The following is a 20,117-nucleotide window of genomic DNA, read 5'->3' on the forward strand; positions in this document are numbered from 1 at the left end:
TGAGATGGGGACTTTATTTATATTATATTTATTTATTTATATCAGAGAAGACACTTGACTTGTTTGATTCTCACCACCTGTGTTCATTTTCCATATGAACTTGTATAAATTTATTTGGTTCCAAAGTATGTCTTTGTTGTATATTTTACTTGAAGGAGGTCTTGTGACTGAGAACTTGGATTAATTTTGGTCCTTGCTTTAGACAGATGTGAAGGGATGGGAATCAAGAACTAGAAACAGTTGAGAACAGGTTCCAAATTGTCCGATCCATCGGAGGCATATGCCTCAGAGCTTATCAATTCCTTTAATCAATGCCTGCATGTTTTTCTTACAGTTGTGCATTATATAAGAATAACTTCCAACTAATGCATCTATGCTGCGGGAAGGCTGCAACAAGCAGTCAAGAAGAAACAGCCTAAAGAATGACTTCATTTCAAAAAGATGAATACAGTACTGCTTGTAATGGCTGTAAAATGACAATTTTTTAGAAAACAGGAACATCCTTCTATGCAACATGAGCTTAAATTCCAGGAAAGCCAAGTGTCTTACACACTGTAGGCCTACTTGCTTCCCCCCCACACAGCAAACATAATCAGGAATCAATAAGGGAATCAATGAAGAAGTGGACTGATAAGCAGAATCAATTATGGCATCGGTATCAATAAAATCAATTCCCATCCCTACCTATATGTAAGTGTCAACAAAGATAAAGTGAAGAGATAGTAATCTGTGTTCCCCTGTCGTCTGTCTGTCTGTCTGTCTGTCTGTCCTTGCTGTCTCCCTTCAGGGTGCGGCGGTTATGTCACTATATCGTGACTCTGCGTTACTTTGAGATGTCTATCCTGGTTGTTATTGCTATGAGCAGCATCGCTTTGGCAGCAGAAGATCCCGTCTGGACGAATGCCCCTCGCAACAATGTGAGACATACACAGTGTTCATGTACTTTATACGAAAACACATTCACACAAATATTTTAATATTCAGCTTTTTTTTTTTTAAATATATAATTATTGTCATTTATATATTCATAGTTAGATTCTATGATTGTGGGATACCCACAGAAAGACAGGGCAAGACAAACAATTCTGGGAATGCAGCTACAAAAAGGATTTAATTAATTTAAAAAATTACAAAAATGAATGAAAATGAATAAATATGCAAAGGTTATTCCACAAGCAATACGTTGTATGGAGTCACTCCCCTGGCAAGTCTATCCCCCAAACAACTTGATGAATAATGGAACAACAAGACTACAGCAGATGCAAAGAGGTCCCTTTTTGTCTTTTGTAGGTTCAGTTTTTTAAAAATAGGACAATTCTGAATGGCAGTATGTTTTGTGGGAATAGAGTATGTTCTGTGGCAGCTCTTTTACTTTTGCAGCTCTTTTACATTTAAACAAACCTTTTTTACGTCATCTTTTTATTTTTGATGCAATATTCAGTAATCACCAGTCAGTGAACATATAAACATAACAGTATGTTAAATATGATCATATCTGCTCATCCCTACTCTCCACCTCAAAATTCCCAGTTCATTATAAATTACCTCCTGAAGTTTTTCAAGAAAGAAAATAATGAAAACCAAAGGTCTTGAAAATCATATCCACAATCATGTTTTAACGAAGTTAGTCTCTCTAAAGGTAAGAACTGTTATATTTGATCTAACAACAGCTTAAAGGTTGGTTGGTTGGAGGTGATTTATTTTTCCAAAGGAGACATATGCCTTTCATTGCAGAATTTGTCAAATAATGGACTTTTTTTAAAATCAAATTGAAATTCTGACATATTATTTAAAGACGTGTGTTTATATCAACTTTTATTTTGCATTTAAACAAATCTGTGTCCACTGCTCTACATCAATGTTTTCCTCAACATCAAATTCCCATTTTCTCTCTAGTGGAAACACATCAGTTTAGAAAAAACTCCAATTTATTGCCAGAAAACTTTTTATGTTCACATAAGGCAGTATTTCAAGCAATTTGAAAAAGCCATGCTTAACAAAACTTATATGGAAACACTTTTTAGTCTTTTCTAGGTCACATGATATCATGGCTATGTGCTTGTCAGTAGGAGCTGGCTCCCTCATGATGCAACAGGCACTATAAGAGCTGTTATTGCATCACATAACTCTTCAAAAGTTGAGCGGATCATCAAGTTTTGATGATTCCTCTTGAAATCGTGCTCGAGATTGTGTTTCATTGACATTTCAAAAATTAAGCTCAAGTTTTGCGCAAATCTATAATGGAAACCCAGCTAGTGTGAAGTTTGGCCTTATGAAGTTAATTAATGTCCACAGTGACAAGGACAAAGATACTTTAACTTCCCTCCTAACTGACTCCTGTGTTTAATAATTTGGTGTCTAAAATATAGAACATAGGCATATAAAATGACACATACATGATTTTTTGCCATGGCTACAGAGGAAAATACGTTCCAGCATTTGTGGTCTGCTTTAGTACTGACTTATCTCTTCCTCTCTCTGTTTCTCTTGCAGGTGCTTAAATATCTGGACTATGCCTTCACTGGTGTTTTCACTTTTGAAATGGTGATCAAGGTTAGTTGTATCGTAACCTGTAATGACTGTCTGTTTGACTCTCAGTTGTCTGCATCGAGTAGCTGACTCATTACATTTTCTACTTGGTGAAAGTTCATCAGTGAGTGCCTCACTGAAACCATGGTTGTTTTAGAACATTGGGCTGCATTACTGTCCCTTTTTATTTATAATCCACTTTATTTTCAGGTAAATTAATGGTTTGGCTGATTAACACAATGATTATAGTTAGTTCAAATAACTTCTAACTAACTGACCTCTTAATTATTTTTTAAGTATAATAATATTTAATTATATTAAATTATTTATTTTTAATATTAAAAATATTAATGTATTATACATGATTAACCATAAAATATTAATATATGATAGGTTCATCAAGAAAAGATGTTGAAGATATAAGACATTATATAATAGACTCACTTAGTTAAAGGCCTAATAACATAATTCCATATTTAAATCTGATGTATTTCAAAATCATTTAATTTTATGGATATGAAACAAAGTAAAACAACATCAAATAAAATCAAATGAAGAGAATTAAAGAGTGTGTTTGCTTTAGATGGTGGACCTCGGCCTGTTGCTTCACCCTGGATCCTACTTTAGAGACCTGTGGAACATTCTGGACTTCATAGTGGTCAGTGGGGCACTGGTGGCTTTTGCATTTTCGTAAGTTCAATAAGTTCTACTTTTGCTATATAATAAGATGTATCCAATTTGTAAATAGTTCATGCTGATCATCAGATTTGGTGGTGACTGTTGGTCTGATCGGGTGTAATGGGGAGTCAGGGGGGCAGAAACCCATCATACAGCATCTACTGCAGTCTGCCAAATGTTAGAAGAAAGGAACAGTATGTTTAGACCAGAAACCAAAAGGTAAGTTACCAGTAGATGAAACAGAACTGTGAAATTAGCAGAGTTGAAAGCTGAACTGTGCTACCTCAAGACACTGACCATAAACCCTGAACAAGTCCTGGAAGAGTGAGAAGTGTGTGTTTGTGTGCGTGTGTGTGTTGTGGTAATTCTCCAATGTGTTTATTGACATGGTCCTGTCCCTGTTTCTGTGCTGGGATCGTTTGAAGGAGCTTCATGGGGTAATGCCTCCTCTACCTCTATCATCTTGCCTGTCTGTGTCATTATATGTGTGTATGTATGTGAGAGACAACATACACACACACACACTTTCATTGCCAAAACAAGTAATTTCCCCACATATTCAGTCTTACTTGATTACATGTATACAGGCTTTTTTTTAAGGCTGAGGAAAACAGTTTTCTACAACATAGTATTGTTGGTACTTATGTATTAACTGGCTGAAATGTTATATATTATATAAACACACAAACACACACACATATGTTTCTCCATTCACAGTGAGTGATTGGACATGTATCCTGAACACGCATTCTAATGAGTTACATTTTGTAGAGAATTTACAAGCAAAGAAAAATGACCATAATCATTCAGAAATGAGACACAAATTGACTTTTCTCCAAACAACACAAAGCTGCACTGAATTCTCATCTCAAGGCTACTGTCAGTGGAAAATCACCTCACCTTTACTGGATTTGACTACAGTTATTATGATTATTGCAAAATGATGATTGTAGATGGAGCTAAACAGCAAAGAAAGCTCACAAACAAGATGCATCACCATCAGCTGTTGAGGTGTATTTTTCCTTAAAAGCCTGTAAGACATTTAGTATATGCAGTGAAATTGCTTGTGAGGATGGGTGATATTCGCAGTGTGCACTGTTGTGTCTGGGACACACTCCCATCCTGTCATCTCAGATCTCCCTGTAATTGACCCTCATGTGCTTGACCAAAGGTCCTTCCTCCATGTCTCCTCTGCTATAGAGGGCTGTGTCATCTGTTCATCATCCTTATCTTCCTGCTTCTGATGGGAGGCGTTTTCATCTGCCCTTTGCCACAGCTCTTCCTGGACTGGAATGATACCATCAATTTCACATTCTCTATCATTAATTCACCAGAGGCTCACTAATGTAACGAGCAGGCTTCTGCTGCAGGGCACGTCTCTGGGAAAATCAGTGTGTTCTCCACATTTACATTAGATCTACTGTATTTGCTAGCTAGAGGTTTTTGAGAGTGCCCTATGACCGTACTGTCACATCATTTCCATTTATATGCAGTTTTTTCTATCTACACTGCGGCATACATACAGTGTATCCATGTATGGAGACACAGTGTTCAATTTAAAATAGCTTATACATTTGTTGGGTTACAGGTTGCGTTTTAAAAAGTCCCACTTATGATGGCAACACCAACTGTGTAGTCTGTTCCCACTGTGTGGAGGCTGGTCCTGTACACTACTGTGTCAGAGTTTCGGGCCCAGAAAGACTTTTTTCCATGGGTTTATATTGTAAAGAGATGTCTGTAATTCAGTGAATCCTTTTTTGTGAGCATCAAAACCCCCTCAAAACGACTTGTTTGACTACTAAGGATTTGATCTGTTCAGTCCTCATGCACTACTGAGCAGCTTTCATGGGAATGAACAGGGTCCTGCCTCCATGGCTGTATCCAGGTCTTTTAAAACATTTATGATGTGAACATGCATGGATCTGCGGTCCAGAGCAGTGATGAGACATGCTACTGTGGGGAATCACTCACAAATGAACAATGTTAAATATAATATAAAAATAAACTGCCACTAGCACTTTGTCTGTGGATTAAACAAAATACATGGTAATCTGAGTCAAACACAGGCACACACAGATTAATATTAAAGGTACTGTCATACCTTGATACTCACTGCCATGACTCCTGGACTGTTAGGGCCCTTTACAAACAGAAACAATCAATTATAGGCAGACAATTTATAATTCAATCATTTTGCAATCAAAAATACAATATTCAGCATTTCAATAAAAATCCAGTACCTCAGGGTGCATTTGTACCCCTACTTTACCTCAACAATAAAATAATTCTCCTTAAAACACTAAGTCTGTTTGGCTAAGCAGGAAAGCATGTGCACAGGAGCGCTCACAGATCAGGACTGAGGCTGACACAATAGTTCTGGTGCTGTCAGCCTGACTGGCCAAAGTGTGCGTCGGTCCTTGTGTCTCCGTGTTACACGTAGAAACAGTAACTAAGGGGGCAAGCCTTAGCCAACAGTGAATTCCAACAGCTTTAGTTAGGGCTGTCAAAAAAAACATATTCATTTCAATAAATTAATCACAGAAAAAAAAATTCCATTATAAAAAGTAAAACTGATAAATTGCATTCCGTGGTGCCCTTTGACCCAGAGCGACACTGAAGGCCACAGTGGCTTTGTAACATGATGGAGGGAGACGAGACAAAGCTGCTTGGCCCCATGAATGGAACATTTACATTTAAAAAATACAGAGATGGAACTGTTAATAGGAGCACCGTTCTCTTCTTTGACTACTTGATCACAGAGAATGTCATTAATTAGATTAATCTTTTTAATGGCTTGACAGCCCTAGTTTTTATTTTACAACACTGATTACCCCAATTACTATTTTATTTCATAATGCCAAAAGGGCAGAATGTGTTACAGAGACTGACTGTTGGCTCACTGCAAACTAAAGCAACACAACATATAACAAAATTGCCCAGCCTGTTATGATTGACTTACAATGATTCTGTTATGAAAAGCTGTCGAATAAAAAACTGATTTTGGAGAAATACCATTTTAAAATAATGGTATTTAGTGTGGTTAATAGTGTTTGCGGTATTGTCTTTGATTATGAAAGGAGAAGCATGAAATATAATTTCATGATACTATACTCAGCTGAGTATTAAAAAATAGATTTTATATTTTCAATTTCATGGTTATTTATATATTTCCGCTCTCCTCTGCTGCATAATGAAATGAAAATGTCTTCTCAAGACCAGGGACTCACACACTGAGGAGGGAGGTGCAAACATCATTGTCCCATGCTCCTTTTTAAAAAACAAAAGCAAAACAAAAGAAAAAATTATATTATACTACTCATGAATCTTTCTCTCAAAATTTATTAATTTTATATTGAGCACTTTGGGTCTCCATACTATGAATTGATCGTCCTACATATCTGATGCTTCAGCAGATTAAATTAAATTGATCAAATTATTTGCCAAAGCTGTTTTGCCAGATAGAAAGACCTGTGTGAGAGACAGCTGTCATTCACTCACCATGCATGTCCATGCAACTTGTTCGTCTGCAGTCCATTTAGTTGAGTGCCTGTGGCAATTGGAACATCCCCATCAAAGCTGAATCTGTGAAACTGTCATCTCACCTGCTGAAACCACTCAAGTGTTATGCTCCAGTTTGCAGCTTTTTAGTGCATTTCACAAATGATGCTGCAAACTGCAATAATGCTTTTTAACATGAGCTTGAGATGTTAGTGACAACCTGATTTTCAGGGCTGGGATGATATTTTTATTTGTTTTACTACAATTATCAGTATGATGATAAAGTAACAGTGTGCAAATCACAGAACAAGAGCTGAGCAAATGCCTGCTATAGTCACCAACAGCTTTGATTTGTTCTTACATCAGTGATAGACTACCTCCATTGGAGCTAAATTATGGAAGCTATTCTTTACTGGGATTTACCCACCCAGTGTTCTGCTACCAACCAAAACATGTAGAATCTTACTTGTGTTTTAATTCCTAGAAACTATGGTGTTGTCATTTGATGCAAACATGTGCTTTATTTTGTTTGTGTGTGTAAAGCATCCATAAATGTGCTGTACCTTGTTTTACCACTGTTTTCCCCCAAGTAGATCGCAACAAGGTGTGACCAGGTGGGGAACCTCCCTATGCCACCCTGACACCTCCCACCCCCCCCCCCACCACCACCACCCTTTACCCATGCCTTACCCGAACCCTTTCCCCCAAAACCAACCCTTTCTAAGTACCATTCTTTTTATGCTTCGATCACCTTCATGTATAAAACATAAAACAATTTAACTTACTGTAGTAAGTCAATCCAGTCAATCTAATACCTTTTGTAACACTACAGTAACCTTTGTCTGACAGCTTTCAACTGAAACCTGCCTATGCCGACCAAAATCACTGATGGTTTTGAGCAGTTTCATTCCAAAATGCTACCTTACCCTTTTGGTTGGAAATCAGACCTACAGTATCTCTTTCTAGATTTATTTTCTATAAAATGACCCTGATCATTATTATAATTATAATAGTCAATTTCAGTATTAACCACTATTAATCAAAAAGTTGATTTAAATAGATATTCAATGTATAATATCAAAGTTTAAACACATTCCTTATTTAGCATGATGGATTAGCATGGATGATGTCATTTGGAGGTCCATGTCTTTAAAAACATTTTCACACATAACAGACACCCTCAACGAACTTAGGCCAGTTTAGCCTGAATGCCCCTTTTTTCTTTCTGATTAACATCAAACACCAATCAGCCTTCCAGCCCTCACAGTGCACACACAGCCAGTGTTTCTCAGCATGAGGGGCAGGCAGCAACTATGAGGTCATTAGGGGGCAAATGGATTACTCAAAACAGGTTCAAACGTTTTTTTCTGCACAACTTTATTTTTATAGTTTAGAATTGTTGACTGAGAAATATCTAGTGACTTCACTGTTGAGTTACCCATAGTCATGTGTGTAATAACCCTGAAAAGTCCATGGGAAGAGTTGGGCTACTTCCTGCTGTTTTAGACACCAAAAGTATGAACATGAATATTGTTACCCTAGAAATTTAAACACATTCATTATCTAGCACTTGGGAATTAAACCTGTAACAATAGATGACTTGCTGAAATTGTAGAATGTTACATTTATGTAAAAAAGTGTTTTAAGTAGAAATTAACCAAGTGTTTTAGGATTATATTTTTGGAAAAATGTCAGAAAACATACATTAAATGATAAGTTCGGACTTTTATTTATCTTGATTTATACAGTAATCACATGTCATATGTACGTTGAAGTTATTAGAGTTAATTGTCACTAGGCAGGTTTCCATTACAGATTTGAACAAATCTTAAGCAGTATTTTAGAATTTAGATGTCGATAAAACACAGTGCTAAGATGACTGTGTTTCCACTGATTGATGTTCTGCGACCTCTCCTTCTCTAATATTCCAAGAAGCATGGCGATGGATGTTTAAAACATTAGCAGGTTTATTTCAATTGCAGCGACCGCACTAACCATCATTATTTCTAATCCAAGGCCATGTAGGCATCAAGGTTATAATAGTTTTGGATTTTTCATTATAGTTTAGTTTTATTTAGTTTTGCCTTTTTTTTCTTTTTTTTTTTACCTCTAATTCAGTTAATTTTAATTAGTTTTTATAGTGGATTTTCTAGTTTTTGTTATTTTTCATTTTTTTTCTAAATGCTTGGTTTTAGTTCAGTTTTTATTAGTTTTAGTATTAGTTTTAGTTTTTTCATATTTTGGTCCATTTGTCAGGTGCAGGATTCAAAAAGATCAGAGTTAACTCAACAAAAGATACGGTTTTAAAAAATGTATTCAGACACTGTTGAACAACCAACCATCCACAACAACCATAACAGTCCACAGGATAGCAGCTTTATGTGCAAACTGTGTGTAACACTGCTTCTGGGGTTAAATACAGGTAGTGTGCCCACCTGGTACAAATCAAAATAGCCAACAGACTAAAGACACATGAACAAAAGAATATAAACCCATTCATGAGACGTGTCACAATTCTTGACAGCCAGGAGTCTCAGGGAGCTCAATGTGAGAATAACATGAACAAACTCAAAAAGCCAATACACTCTACAGGTTTGAGTCATTTTTTGACCAAAATTACAAACTCAAAAATAAATTAAGAACTAGGCTTTTCAGCACTAGATGCAGGTACATATCAATGCAGTAGATTAACAATATAGTACCTCATTGTATTAACATCATAAAGTGAGAAAGAGAGTGATGGGTGTACTTCAGTCAAGCAACAATTTCTTGTTGATCTTGAGGAAAACACACTGCTCCAAGGATGTGGTTGTTCTGTTCCTCAGGCCAGATGACAACAGTCCACACACTGAGAAGATGCACTCCATAAAGGCTTGTGAGGCAGGGGCACTGATTAGATCTAGTGCCACAGGGGCAAATTCTGGATAGACAGCCGCTCTTGATCTCCAGAACTGCAATGGTGTCTCATTAACCACACCCTGTTTGACGTCTTCGCCATACTTCTTCATTTCAGTCAACAGACTGTCAGCTCCATCAGGCTCATTTGTCAATGACACATTGACTTCCACACGGGACGCAAGGAAGCGGCATTTCTGAAGGACAGCAGGAGGGGAGTGTGCTTCAGTTTGAGTGGCAATGACATTTTCCTGAGAAGAAGTTGCTGGGTACTGAGCTGCCAGGTTCTGTACTAAAGACTTTGCTGCCCTCCTCAGTGGCACCACGTCTGGTGTTTGAAGAACCAGTAAAACACATGGATCCAGTAGGCAGGGTGCTGCTGGTGTAGCATCAAACTGTGGGGAATCAGGGTTAAGAACGGCAGCAAAACGTTCTCGCAAGGACTTGAGCAGCACTTGAGCTAACTGCTTCCCAGCAGCAGTAGTAGTCAGCAGGTGTGCCTCAAGGTTGAGCAGACATGGCACTACTTGGCACGGCTGTGACTGGCTGTCACACTGAAGCTGGTGTGTGTGAATGGCAAAGGGCTCAAGCAGCCTGACCAGGTTCTCCAGCTTAGCCCAATCACTTGTGAGAAGCGTGTCCATGCCCAGCTCCTCAAGTACTTGGTTAAATTCAGTTCTGATCTCCAGCAGTCTTCTCGGCATATCAAAAGTGCTGTTTCAACGTGTGCTATAATCTCGAACCAGAGTTTATATCATTTCATTTAATATCCAAATTTTAAAAAATCAATAAGACTAATGTGGTACTATAAACACACTCACCGAGATCTCCCGTCTCTCTAGTCTCCTCATCCTTCTCGTCTGTCTCCTCCGACTCTGATTGATTCGATCCACAGTTCATCCAGACCATTTCCAACATCTCCTGGCTGAGCCCCTGAGCCACCTGTGGACTCCTCACTTTGTACTTGGCTTCTACCTCTAAGCAGCCGCACAGCTTTAACTATGTTGGAGCCGTTGTCTGTCACAATGAGCAGCACCTTGTCTTCTCCTATACCCCATGCTTCTAATGTCTCATCAATGCAGCGAGCAATGGACTCCCCAGTGTGTGGGTGCTCCAGTCGATGTAGGTTAAGCAGAGCATGGTAAATCTGGCCTTCAGGTGAATGATAAAAACATGCTGACACACCCATGAAGGATGCTGTTAATCCTCTCTCGCTCCAACCATCCACACAGAGTCAGCTTCCTCACGTCCTTTATAATGTCTTTTAATTTGGGCTTTGCCTTTTCCATCTTAGCTCCAATAAGGTTATTCACTCGTGCAGCACCGGGTGATTTGAATTTTGGCTTGAGTGACAAGCTAAACTTTTGGAAGGCAATTGAGTCACACAGTCTTGTAGACATACCAGTCTCAATAAACATATTTACGAGAGCATCTTCCCGCTTGTGACGTTCCTGCGTATTAACTAACCAGCAGCTATTTGGTCGTTGGTGAAAGCAGTCCATTATGGTTGTCTCCTCCTTCCTGGTACTACCTCCTGGCTGGTGTGTTGCTTCTCTTTGAGGGGAGCTACTCAGAGACGCCACTTTGTCGAGGCACTCATGATTAGCCTTCTTGTGCGAGCTTCTCAAATGGACTTTTAGATTGGTAGGGTTTTTTCCCTTTAGAAGTAATCCACATATTTTATCACCCATTTCCACTACAAGGCACTTGCTCTTATCTGTTTCGCCGTCATATTCAAAGAAGCCCCATATAGGACTTTGCCGCTTTTTTCCAACTTTTGATGCCATTTTGCCAGGTAGAGTGGTGACGAGAAGCCAACTCTAAACGCGAAGTGACGAGAAGTGACTGACGTGATGTGCTGTATGGTGCAGCCAGCTCACGTAAAATTGCTCAAGCTCGATTTCAAATCAATCCAAAACTGACAAAGATGAAAATGAAGGAATTTGTATCTATAATTTCAATACGATTTAGTTAGTTTTATAAACACACAATACAGTTTCAGTTAGTTATCGTTTTTTCTTTTAATTGTCGTTTTTATTTATTTCAGTTAATGATAATGTTTTTTTAATTCTAGTTTTCGTCATTTCGTTCGTTTTCTTTAACGATAATAACCTTGGTAGGCATGTTATGGAGCCATAATGGAAAGGAAAGCCCCTTATACGTGGGAGCGGCCACTTATTAGGGATTAGAGGTGATAGTCCACGATTTCAGAGAGGAATTGTGAATGCAAATCTTTCAGATGATCCGCTCAACTTTTGAAGAGTTATGTGATGCAGTAACAGCTCTAGAAGCTCCTGCTGCATCATGCCTGAGAGAGCCAGTTCCTACTGACAAGCACATAGCCATAGCATCATGTGACCTAAAAAAGCCCAAAAAGTGTTTCCATTGGAGTTTTGTAAAATATGGGTTTTTTGACTTGCCTGAAATACCACCTCAGGCGAGTGTAAAAACCTTTCTACCATGAGTGGGAGATTTTTTTTTTTAGAAATTGACATGTTTCCATTAGGTGTATTTTATATTTGCAATTTCAATTTGGGCGATTTGAGGGTTGATGGAAACACGCCTGCTGTGATCATTCCTGCTCTCCATACTGCCTGTGGATTGAAAAACCAAAAATACATTCTATTGTTCAGCTGATACTTCTTTGAGGCTTCTATAGTCTGTGTTGGACAAATAAAGTTGGTATCTTGCAAAGTTACAGTCTTTTGAACCGCCTGGTTACGCTGAACAGAGTGCGTCTGCAGTTTGTAATTCTACTAGAGTCAATTGAACATTTACTAAGCCCCACCCATTGCTGGCACAATGTCACTAACTGCCCTCCCCGAAGAAATATTATCAAATATTGGAAAAACAAAAAAGGGATTTAAGAATGATAAGACAAAGGAGTCTATGACAGTATGTGTTTGAAGGATATCCAGGATGTCAGACTGACCCAGCAGCAAAAACAGGTTCAAAAGATAAAGATATTTAGAAGCAAAAGCCTTATGTACAAATCACAGTGTAAAAGTAAACCCCCACATCACTTGGCGATCTTGACAGAAGACAATAAAAAAATAAAGGGAAACTTTGCTGATTTTGACCTGGCTGTGTGTTATGGCATGGTGTGTAGATGAACAGAGTTTGACACCCCCACAGCCAGATATCGGAAAGTTTCCCTGTTTCCCGCCACTGTTCCTGTGAAACGGGGTCGGTCTTTTTTTCACTATTACAGTCATTAACAAGCAAAAGTAGCATGTGTATACATTCACAAGGCTATATTTTCAGTAACTACTTAGTTAGCTAGCTAACCCTACACTTTTCAGGGTTTGATATTGGTTTTGGAATGGGGAAAAAGTGTTTATCTCCTCTCAACCTCTCGGGCTAACAAGTATCATTATTACACAACATGCCCGGGGCTTAACACTTAGCTCGAAATCCACAGAGCCAAAGTCAATGGGCTACAGCTGCGTAGTGTTTGGACCCTCTCAGAGCTGGCTGATCCTGCGCTATCACTGGCCAGTCTGCGTTTTAGATTTAACAAGGGTCAACGGACAGACGTCAAATAATGAAATACTGCTCAAAGCAGCAGATGTGTGTCATATACTCGGTTTGTGACGAAACATTTTGAACCTGCGCTGTTGTGTCCTCCTCAATTTTCAATCAATCAATCAATCAATCAGTCAGTCAGTCAGTCAATTGTCACATGATATAGTACAAGGTAAAACTCCAGTGAAAAGGGATCCTGTCACCTCTTTTAACTTGTGTAATGTAATGTAGTTGCATTGCTGCTTAATAATTGTTGTTTCCAGACAAGCTGCAGTGTGTGTGTTCATGGTGTCCTGGATGGTTCTGGTAATCCCTCTGCTTGTGGATTGATTTAACTGTAGTTTGGGGTTTAGTTGCTTCCGTTGTTTTACAAATTAAATCCACCACAGACTCAGTGAGTTGATTGATGTTATCAGTGATGTCGACAGTGGTGTCCAGGAACGTGCTCCAGGCTCTGATTGGCTCCATCTCTTGTGCCACTGGGGACATTCATCATAATTTGATTACACATATTGACCTCAAAGAGATGGCCACATGGTCATGCGTCCCGAAATTTTCTCCATTTTTTTCCTCGAAGTTTAAAGATGTTTACATTTAAAAACCTCCACCTGGCCAGCAAGCAAAGTTGATAAGAGGAGAGTTTACAGGATGGGGCATTGTTTTCCTTGTCCCATTAAGTGACTTGCAGCCACACACCACCACTGTCCAACACCAACTACAAAAAGAAATACCAACATTTGCAAAATAGACATTAGAGAATAATTTGAGCCCAAATTTTGTGTAGCTAACAGAGTGGTATATAGAAATATCCATGCCTATATTATGCCATAAATTACAGACATAATTTGCAGTTGCTCTGCCTCTAAAATTTGTATTGTCAGTCTGAACACATCTTAAAAATCTCTAAAAAGGTAATGCTTAGAGGCACCATCCAGTGTCCTAGTCAAGCAGCTGAGGCAGTTGTTGGCCGACTGCTGTACCTGGCTGGGTAGTTGTGGCAACCATTTCACTCCACACCATTTCCTACTTTGTTGCCAACAGGAGACAACTGGCATCCCCTCCCAGCACAGGAATAGTTTCCCTGTCTTTCTGCCTTTGCCATAGGTGGCAATAAAAATCACAAATCAGCAAAGCAAATGAGTGCCTGGCCCTCTAGTATGAACCTTAGCTTACTGTTAGTATGGCCAGTTTAATGTTAACATCGTGTAACATTAGCTACCTTATGTGGTGGACTATGCAAATATTAATTGTTGAACTTATCTCACAGAGACATCTTTTGTTCAGACTTGCAGCATTATTACTCTAAATTTTTCAATACATGCCAGTTCAATGACTGTGGCTAGCATACGCTCCCTTTACCATTGTTAGCAGAGCTGGGCTGACCCAGGGCCAATCCTTACACTAGCTAATTTGTAAAGCCTCATTCCCACTGCACAAAAAACTTGCTAACACCTGCTAACATCTGGCTTTTAATGCAATGAGAATGTGAATGATCGGCATTCATACCCGGATTAAATGACTCTACAGTGGACACAAATTGTATTGCCTCAGGCTTCGATTGGCATTGATGTGAACATACTAATTTCAGCTCCTTAACCAGCGAGGCAATGCAATGCAATGGTGCGCCATCAATAATTACCACCCATCTCCTCCTCCTCAGTAAAACACTGATCCATATACATCTACACCTTGAAGAAAAGAGAGACTGGATAAGTAAGATAAACAGAAGAAACCATTGGAAAGTTTCCACAGACCTCTGTTCCTGTTGCTATCTACTGTTTACCTGTTCTCCAGCCTGTTTGTGACATCACATAGACACACCAACAAAGCAACCCACACACACATAATGTATTTTTACCAGTCGTGGGAATATAGTCAACTCACTTATATTTAGCAGGTTTATCTGTCTTTGAAAAACCTGTGTGCATGCGATAATTCTTGTGGGAAAGGGGTATTAGTTAATAAGCCAACACACCGAACAAAAGGAATTTTGCATGAAAAACTCTCCAAAAGGCACCAACATCACAAACTCTGCAGAGTGATCAAGTTCATTGACTGAGATGACACCTTGTAGAAAGCCAGTGCCGGCTTGCTGAGCAATGCAATCCATACTCTCAGGGATGAAGAAAGCGAGACAGAAAGGGAAAGAGAGTGTCTGGGGTGTAATGGAGGTAAAAATAGATCAGTGTTGAGACAGGGGAGATTTGTTGTCAGGGCTGAGCTCTCTGTTCTCGTTCCAGGAAAATGATGAACAGTCATGACCTCAGCCACATCTAAGCCAGATGTCCTAATTGTCATTTGAACCTTCATGTCCCTCTAAGTGTCAGACTGACTTTTGTCACATCTCAGCCTCTGTAATGAGTCCAATTTCATTTTGTCTCTTGTTTCATTACTATATATATCAGGGTGTTGAGGGGTATTCTTTGAAATATTTATTTATATTTATATTTTATATTAAAAATGTGACTGCCTGGTCTAAAAAACCCTCTGGTTTTATGTTACTATGAACGCATGCTAGACGAATGTGCATCGGAGCATGGAAGTTGTTGCATGTCGTTGTGATTTGCGTGATCTCATAGGAGCACATGGAAAGACAAAATCTATATCATCAGATGGATGCTATAAGGTTTGTCAACCCACAACTTATAACACTACTTCTCAAAGTGGAGTCTGGCGGTTCTTTAAGAGCTCCTAGAGACTGTGGCAATAATCAGAACTGCTCAAATTAATTTCAGGAAATATCCTAGAGGACACTGAAGAGTAGCCACTGAAGTGAGGTTACACATTCACCACTTTTATCTTCCACCAACATCAACAGTCATGCTTACACCAAGTACAGTGAACCACTGTATGGTCACAATCGGTCAGGACCCACAGGCATAACCTTTCCTAGGTAGGCTACATTGTAACACCACAACTGCTTCAAACCCTCCTGCCCCTGTTCTAAAATAAGAGCCATCACCCCTCGTCAACCACCTCCACACATGTAAGACAAGACATCCCAACAATGTCCACAGCCCTCAGTATCTCAGGGCAAACATCATCCACACCGGGCACCTTACTGCTAAAGAGTTTCCCAACTACTTCAGAGACCTCTGGCAGAAATAAAGGGAAGGCTTCTCCTTCTCTGCCGTTTCCACAAAAGTTGTATTGGTAGGTTTGAGGAGACCGTTTGCATGGGGTGGCTGGGCTCACCTTCAGAGACAGGCTAAGTATTTAGGGCATCTGGAGGAAGCTCATTGTAGAGCTACTACTCATTCAGTCAAAAGGAGCCAGCTGATTTAGTTTGAGCATTGAATAAGAAACCCTCCTGGAATCCTCCCTTTGAATATTTTCGAGGCACGTCTGACTGGTAGGAGACCATATCATCCCTTTATTCTAATCATCCTTCTCAGGGCTTCTTGAAGTACTTACTCAGCACAGGCCTCTAAGAAGTTACAGGTTTACACTATTTGATGCATCTGGGAGATTTAAAAAAACTATTGATATGGCTCATCTTTTCTCAATGGGTTGGATTTTCAGTACTGCCGCCATTTTGTCATGTCTTTACAGGCATTCTGCTCTATATCCCTCATCTTTTCCAGCTTTGCTATAGCTGGTCTTACAAGAAAAACACCATTCATTTTCTGAAATCATGGTATTCACTTGATTCTATTCCCCTTTTTATTCTGGACTGGTGAACATGTAGCATTTGAAAGTACAATGCAACTGATAAAAAATCTATTTAGTATTACCACAGCTCTCCAGGGAGTCCTGGGTAATCACTAGGGCTGTCCCTTAGAAGCCACTAGCTTTTGTGCTGTCAAAAGATGTTAGACTTTTCCGACCCGTTGTTAGCATAATTGGCTTGTTAACTGTATTATGTGTATGTCCAAAATTCTCTCATTCCAAGTTGTCACATACTGCAGCTTTGTATTTGACGTAGTTTAAATATTACATTTAAGGTGTCCTTCTGCATCTGCTATTTACATTCCAGGATGTCGCTACCATGATGTCAGTAAATGCACATGGTGGGATGACACCATACACATTATGTTTAGGCAACAAAAGCACATGGCAACCAACACCAGGATGCCAACACACATGCTGGCACGGATGGTTAGGGTTAGGCAAAGTAGGCACAGGGTAATGTGTAGAAAAGAACATCACATTCAGATGGGAAGCAAACACCAGACTCCTACACGAAAGTCTGGGTTTGTTTGATCCATCCACCTCCCTTCCCACCCACGCTATAGGCACGTTCATGCTCCCTATATTGTGTTGTTACCAGCAGCGTTTCAACCTGACAGGATTTGAGCTTCTCTCTCAGGCTCTTTTTTTTCATTCTTCTCCCAACTACATCCATTACATTATGTTAGCGAGTGCAACATCTTTAGTGACCTTGAGCAGTGTGTGCACAGATATCCCTACTCACATGATTCATCGAGTCTTGACACTTTCTGTTAAATCAGACCTTTTGCTCCACCGTCAAGTGTGGATATTCATAATACAGAGAGAATACCTTTATTTGTGGTTGGATGAGATGTTGCGAAGTTTGTTTCTAGCATTCAAACTAGAGGCTGCTCATGTACACATCATTTATGGCTATTGGGATTACAAGTGATGAGTCCCCTACCTCTCTAACCCCGGATTTCCACTTCTTGCATGTGCGTTGCGATACGGCTCCACTGCAGTTTTGGTCCGTGCTCCATCATCCATCAATCCCCACTGGTTGCGTTTTGAGTCCAACACAGCAGAGCTGGAGTGGTGAGACCGAGGAGTTCCCGCGGTAATTACAGAATCATGCGCATTATATCAGTACAGAAGAAGAAGTAATAACTCCAGTCAATTCATGGATTAATTACAGTGATGTCTAGTCACTCCCATAACTCCTATAAGTTGCTCCATGCCATTTCCTTTCTGTGGCTGTCCTTATAAAAAGATGTGTGGTGTCACAATTAATTTTATGGTTTTCCACCTCCCAAATTGGCTTCTCCTCATCCATGTTGCCAGTAATGACCTCCGAAAACCTTTGACCCGATGAATGCAGGCCTGGATCTGCTCATTTTGACGTTCCGTTGATTTAGTTAAGTGAAATACGATCAGACGTAAACATGGAGTGTTTTATTCTGAAAATTAACCGAATGTTTTAATGTTGTAGCACTGTCTGATTTCCTGTCTGCTCTGTTTTAAATTTGGCTGAACTTTGATAAACAGCAAAAATAGGAGCCTTGCGTATCTGATCCGCAAATTGTACCAAACAGTTGAGCTGGCAGTTAAAGGGTTATAGTATTCAGACGACTCAAAGTACACTATTTCTCAAGAAAAAATTACTTTATGACAAGTGTACTCTCTGCGTTAGCACTTTGACATTGGTGCATTCAGTTTTTGGCAATCGCCTGGATAGCTCATGAGGGGAGGAACACAAACTGCAGGTAAAACCGTGTAACTCAACCTTATTCGATTATCATGACATCTTGTTAATTAAGATCTCTGGTGCACAGGTGTGATCATATTTGCATGGAAAACAATGTGTTGAAATGGAGTCCTCTTTTAGGAAAAGGACAAAGGAAACCTCTCTGTGAATTAAGTTATTGCATGAGATTTTACACTGAATTGTTCATGTAAACCATATTACATGATAAACACAGCTGAATTGTTAGGGGATGCAAGTCCCTTTGTGAAGTGTAGTGTGGGCTGTGTACCGCTCAGGAATAACACAATAACAAATTCCTAAATATCCCACTAAGTGCCAATGAAATTTCATTCCACTCCTGTACAGTCATACACATAAAGGTAGTGCCATTTATACCTACTTTACATATTACAGATGATGCAAGGTGTTTTGTCTAATGTTTTGTTTTTTATAAAATCAGCTATTCAGCATTTCCACCGCACTGTGTTTCACATAATACCACAGTAGTGGGTAAAGTTGAGGACTGTTGGGGTCTGTGTGGGTTGCTGTGTGAATATTCTGCTGAACATAACTTGTTTTTACTTTGCTTGAGCACAGTTTAAGTGATTAATAAATAACAGTAAGAACATATTTGGAAAGAAAAAGAATGATTCTCTGGCTGGGCACTCAGTGTGGTAAATTTGGCTTTGGCTATTCTAAAAAGGTAAAAGGAAACAGGCTTATTCTCTTTTGTTGATGTTTATTTATTTATTTTTTCTAAGAGTAAGACGGGAAGATCAATATCAGTGTCATATCTCTGTTAACTAAGGAGCTGGAGTCAGGACATGGTATGGCTAGCTTAACATTAAGACAGGATGCATAATGACGCAACAAGAGCAGGTCTGGTCTTCAACCAGCCAAAAACTGCTCATATCATTCCATTCTTCATTATTCTTCTCTGGCTCCATTTTGCTGCTCACATGTTACATTTCACTGGATTTGTATCTTATAAGATTTCATGTGACAAAATTATTTAATTAAATTTCAAGTCACTAATGGTCACCTATAGTGTAGCTACTAGCACAGCATCTACCTGCCTATAGACCTCATCCAGGTTTATGAGTTCTCTCACTCACTACTATCTACAAATGAATGACACACTGGAGTCACTCAGCTTAACCCTGCCCCTGAAAAAGTAGCAGTATAAAAACGAGAAGCATCATTAGCATAGTCCCGCGATTGGACGTGGTCTCCGCTCCTCCAGCGTACACGCCCCCAGCGTTTCAGATCAGAGAATACTGTGCATTTTTTCATGATTTTTAGACCTTCTTTTACATACTTTGCGATTTTTTTGGTCATTCAAATTTGGTTAGGTGTCCTCAAATATTGCTGGAAGACCTACCTTTTCAAAAAAATACTTACTTACCTGATATGCTCTTTCTCTCAGTCTCTCTCTCCCGATCCTTCTCTATCTCTTTGAAAGTTGCTTGCAAGGCACGTGTATCTCGATGCACCTGCAACCTTGAGACTCTGGAACAGTAACTGAGTGTTGTCGCGCTTATTCTCGAAGGCTTCTCCTCAAAGTATTGTGGCTTAGATTGTAGCTCATTTGGGGCTG

General features: G+C 39.3%; 2 protein-coding genes across 3 annotated transcripts in view; one reads left to right on the forward strand and one right to left on the reverse strand.

The window, feature by feature from the left end:
* Positions 1-20,117, forward strand: part of cacna1ba (calcium voltage-gated channel subunit alpha1 Ba) — a 230,573-nt gene that overhangs the window by 153,968 nt on the left and 56,488 nt on the right. Inside the window, exons 23-27 of one of the 2 annotated variants that reach the window (XM_088077242.1) lie at positions 788-917; positions 2,494-2,553; positions 3,113-3,219; positions 3,633-3,644; positions 7,299-7,319. In XM_088077242.1, the coding sequence (XP_087933368.1) occupies positions 788-917; positions 2,494-2,553; positions 3,113-3,219; positions 3,633-3,644; positions 7,299-7,319 (330 nt within the window). The remainder of the gene's footprint in view (positions 1-787; positions 918-2,493; positions 2,554-3,112; positions 3,220-3,632; positions 3,645-7,298; positions 7,320-20,117) is intronic. The other variant, XM_088077241.1, reaches the window with a different exon arrangement.
* On the reverse strand, positions 8,829-10,343 carry LOC148189835 (uncharacterized). Its single transcript, XM_088077240.1, has one exon. It carries the CDS (start codon positions 10,302-10,304, stop codon positions 9,456-9,458), a length of 849 nt encoding a protein of 282 aa, XP_087933366.1. The 5' UTR covers positions 10,305-10,343; the 3' UTR covers positions 8,829-9,455.

Source organism: Plectropomus leopardus, chromosome 4 (genome assembly GCF_026936395.1).
Source record: "Plectropomus leopardus strain MGB_pleo_1.0 chromosome 4, ASM2693639v1, whole genome shotgun sequence".
NCBI classification, from domain to species: Eukaryota; Metazoa; Chordata; class Actinopteri; order Perciformes; family Serranidae; genus Plectropomus; species Plectropomus leopardus.

What these genes read in the sequence shown, in the direction of transcription:
- LOC148189835 (XM_088077240.1), bottom strand. Translation starts at nt 10,304, where the DNA reads ATGCCGAGAAGACTGCTGGAGATCAGAACTGAATTTAACCAAGTACTT.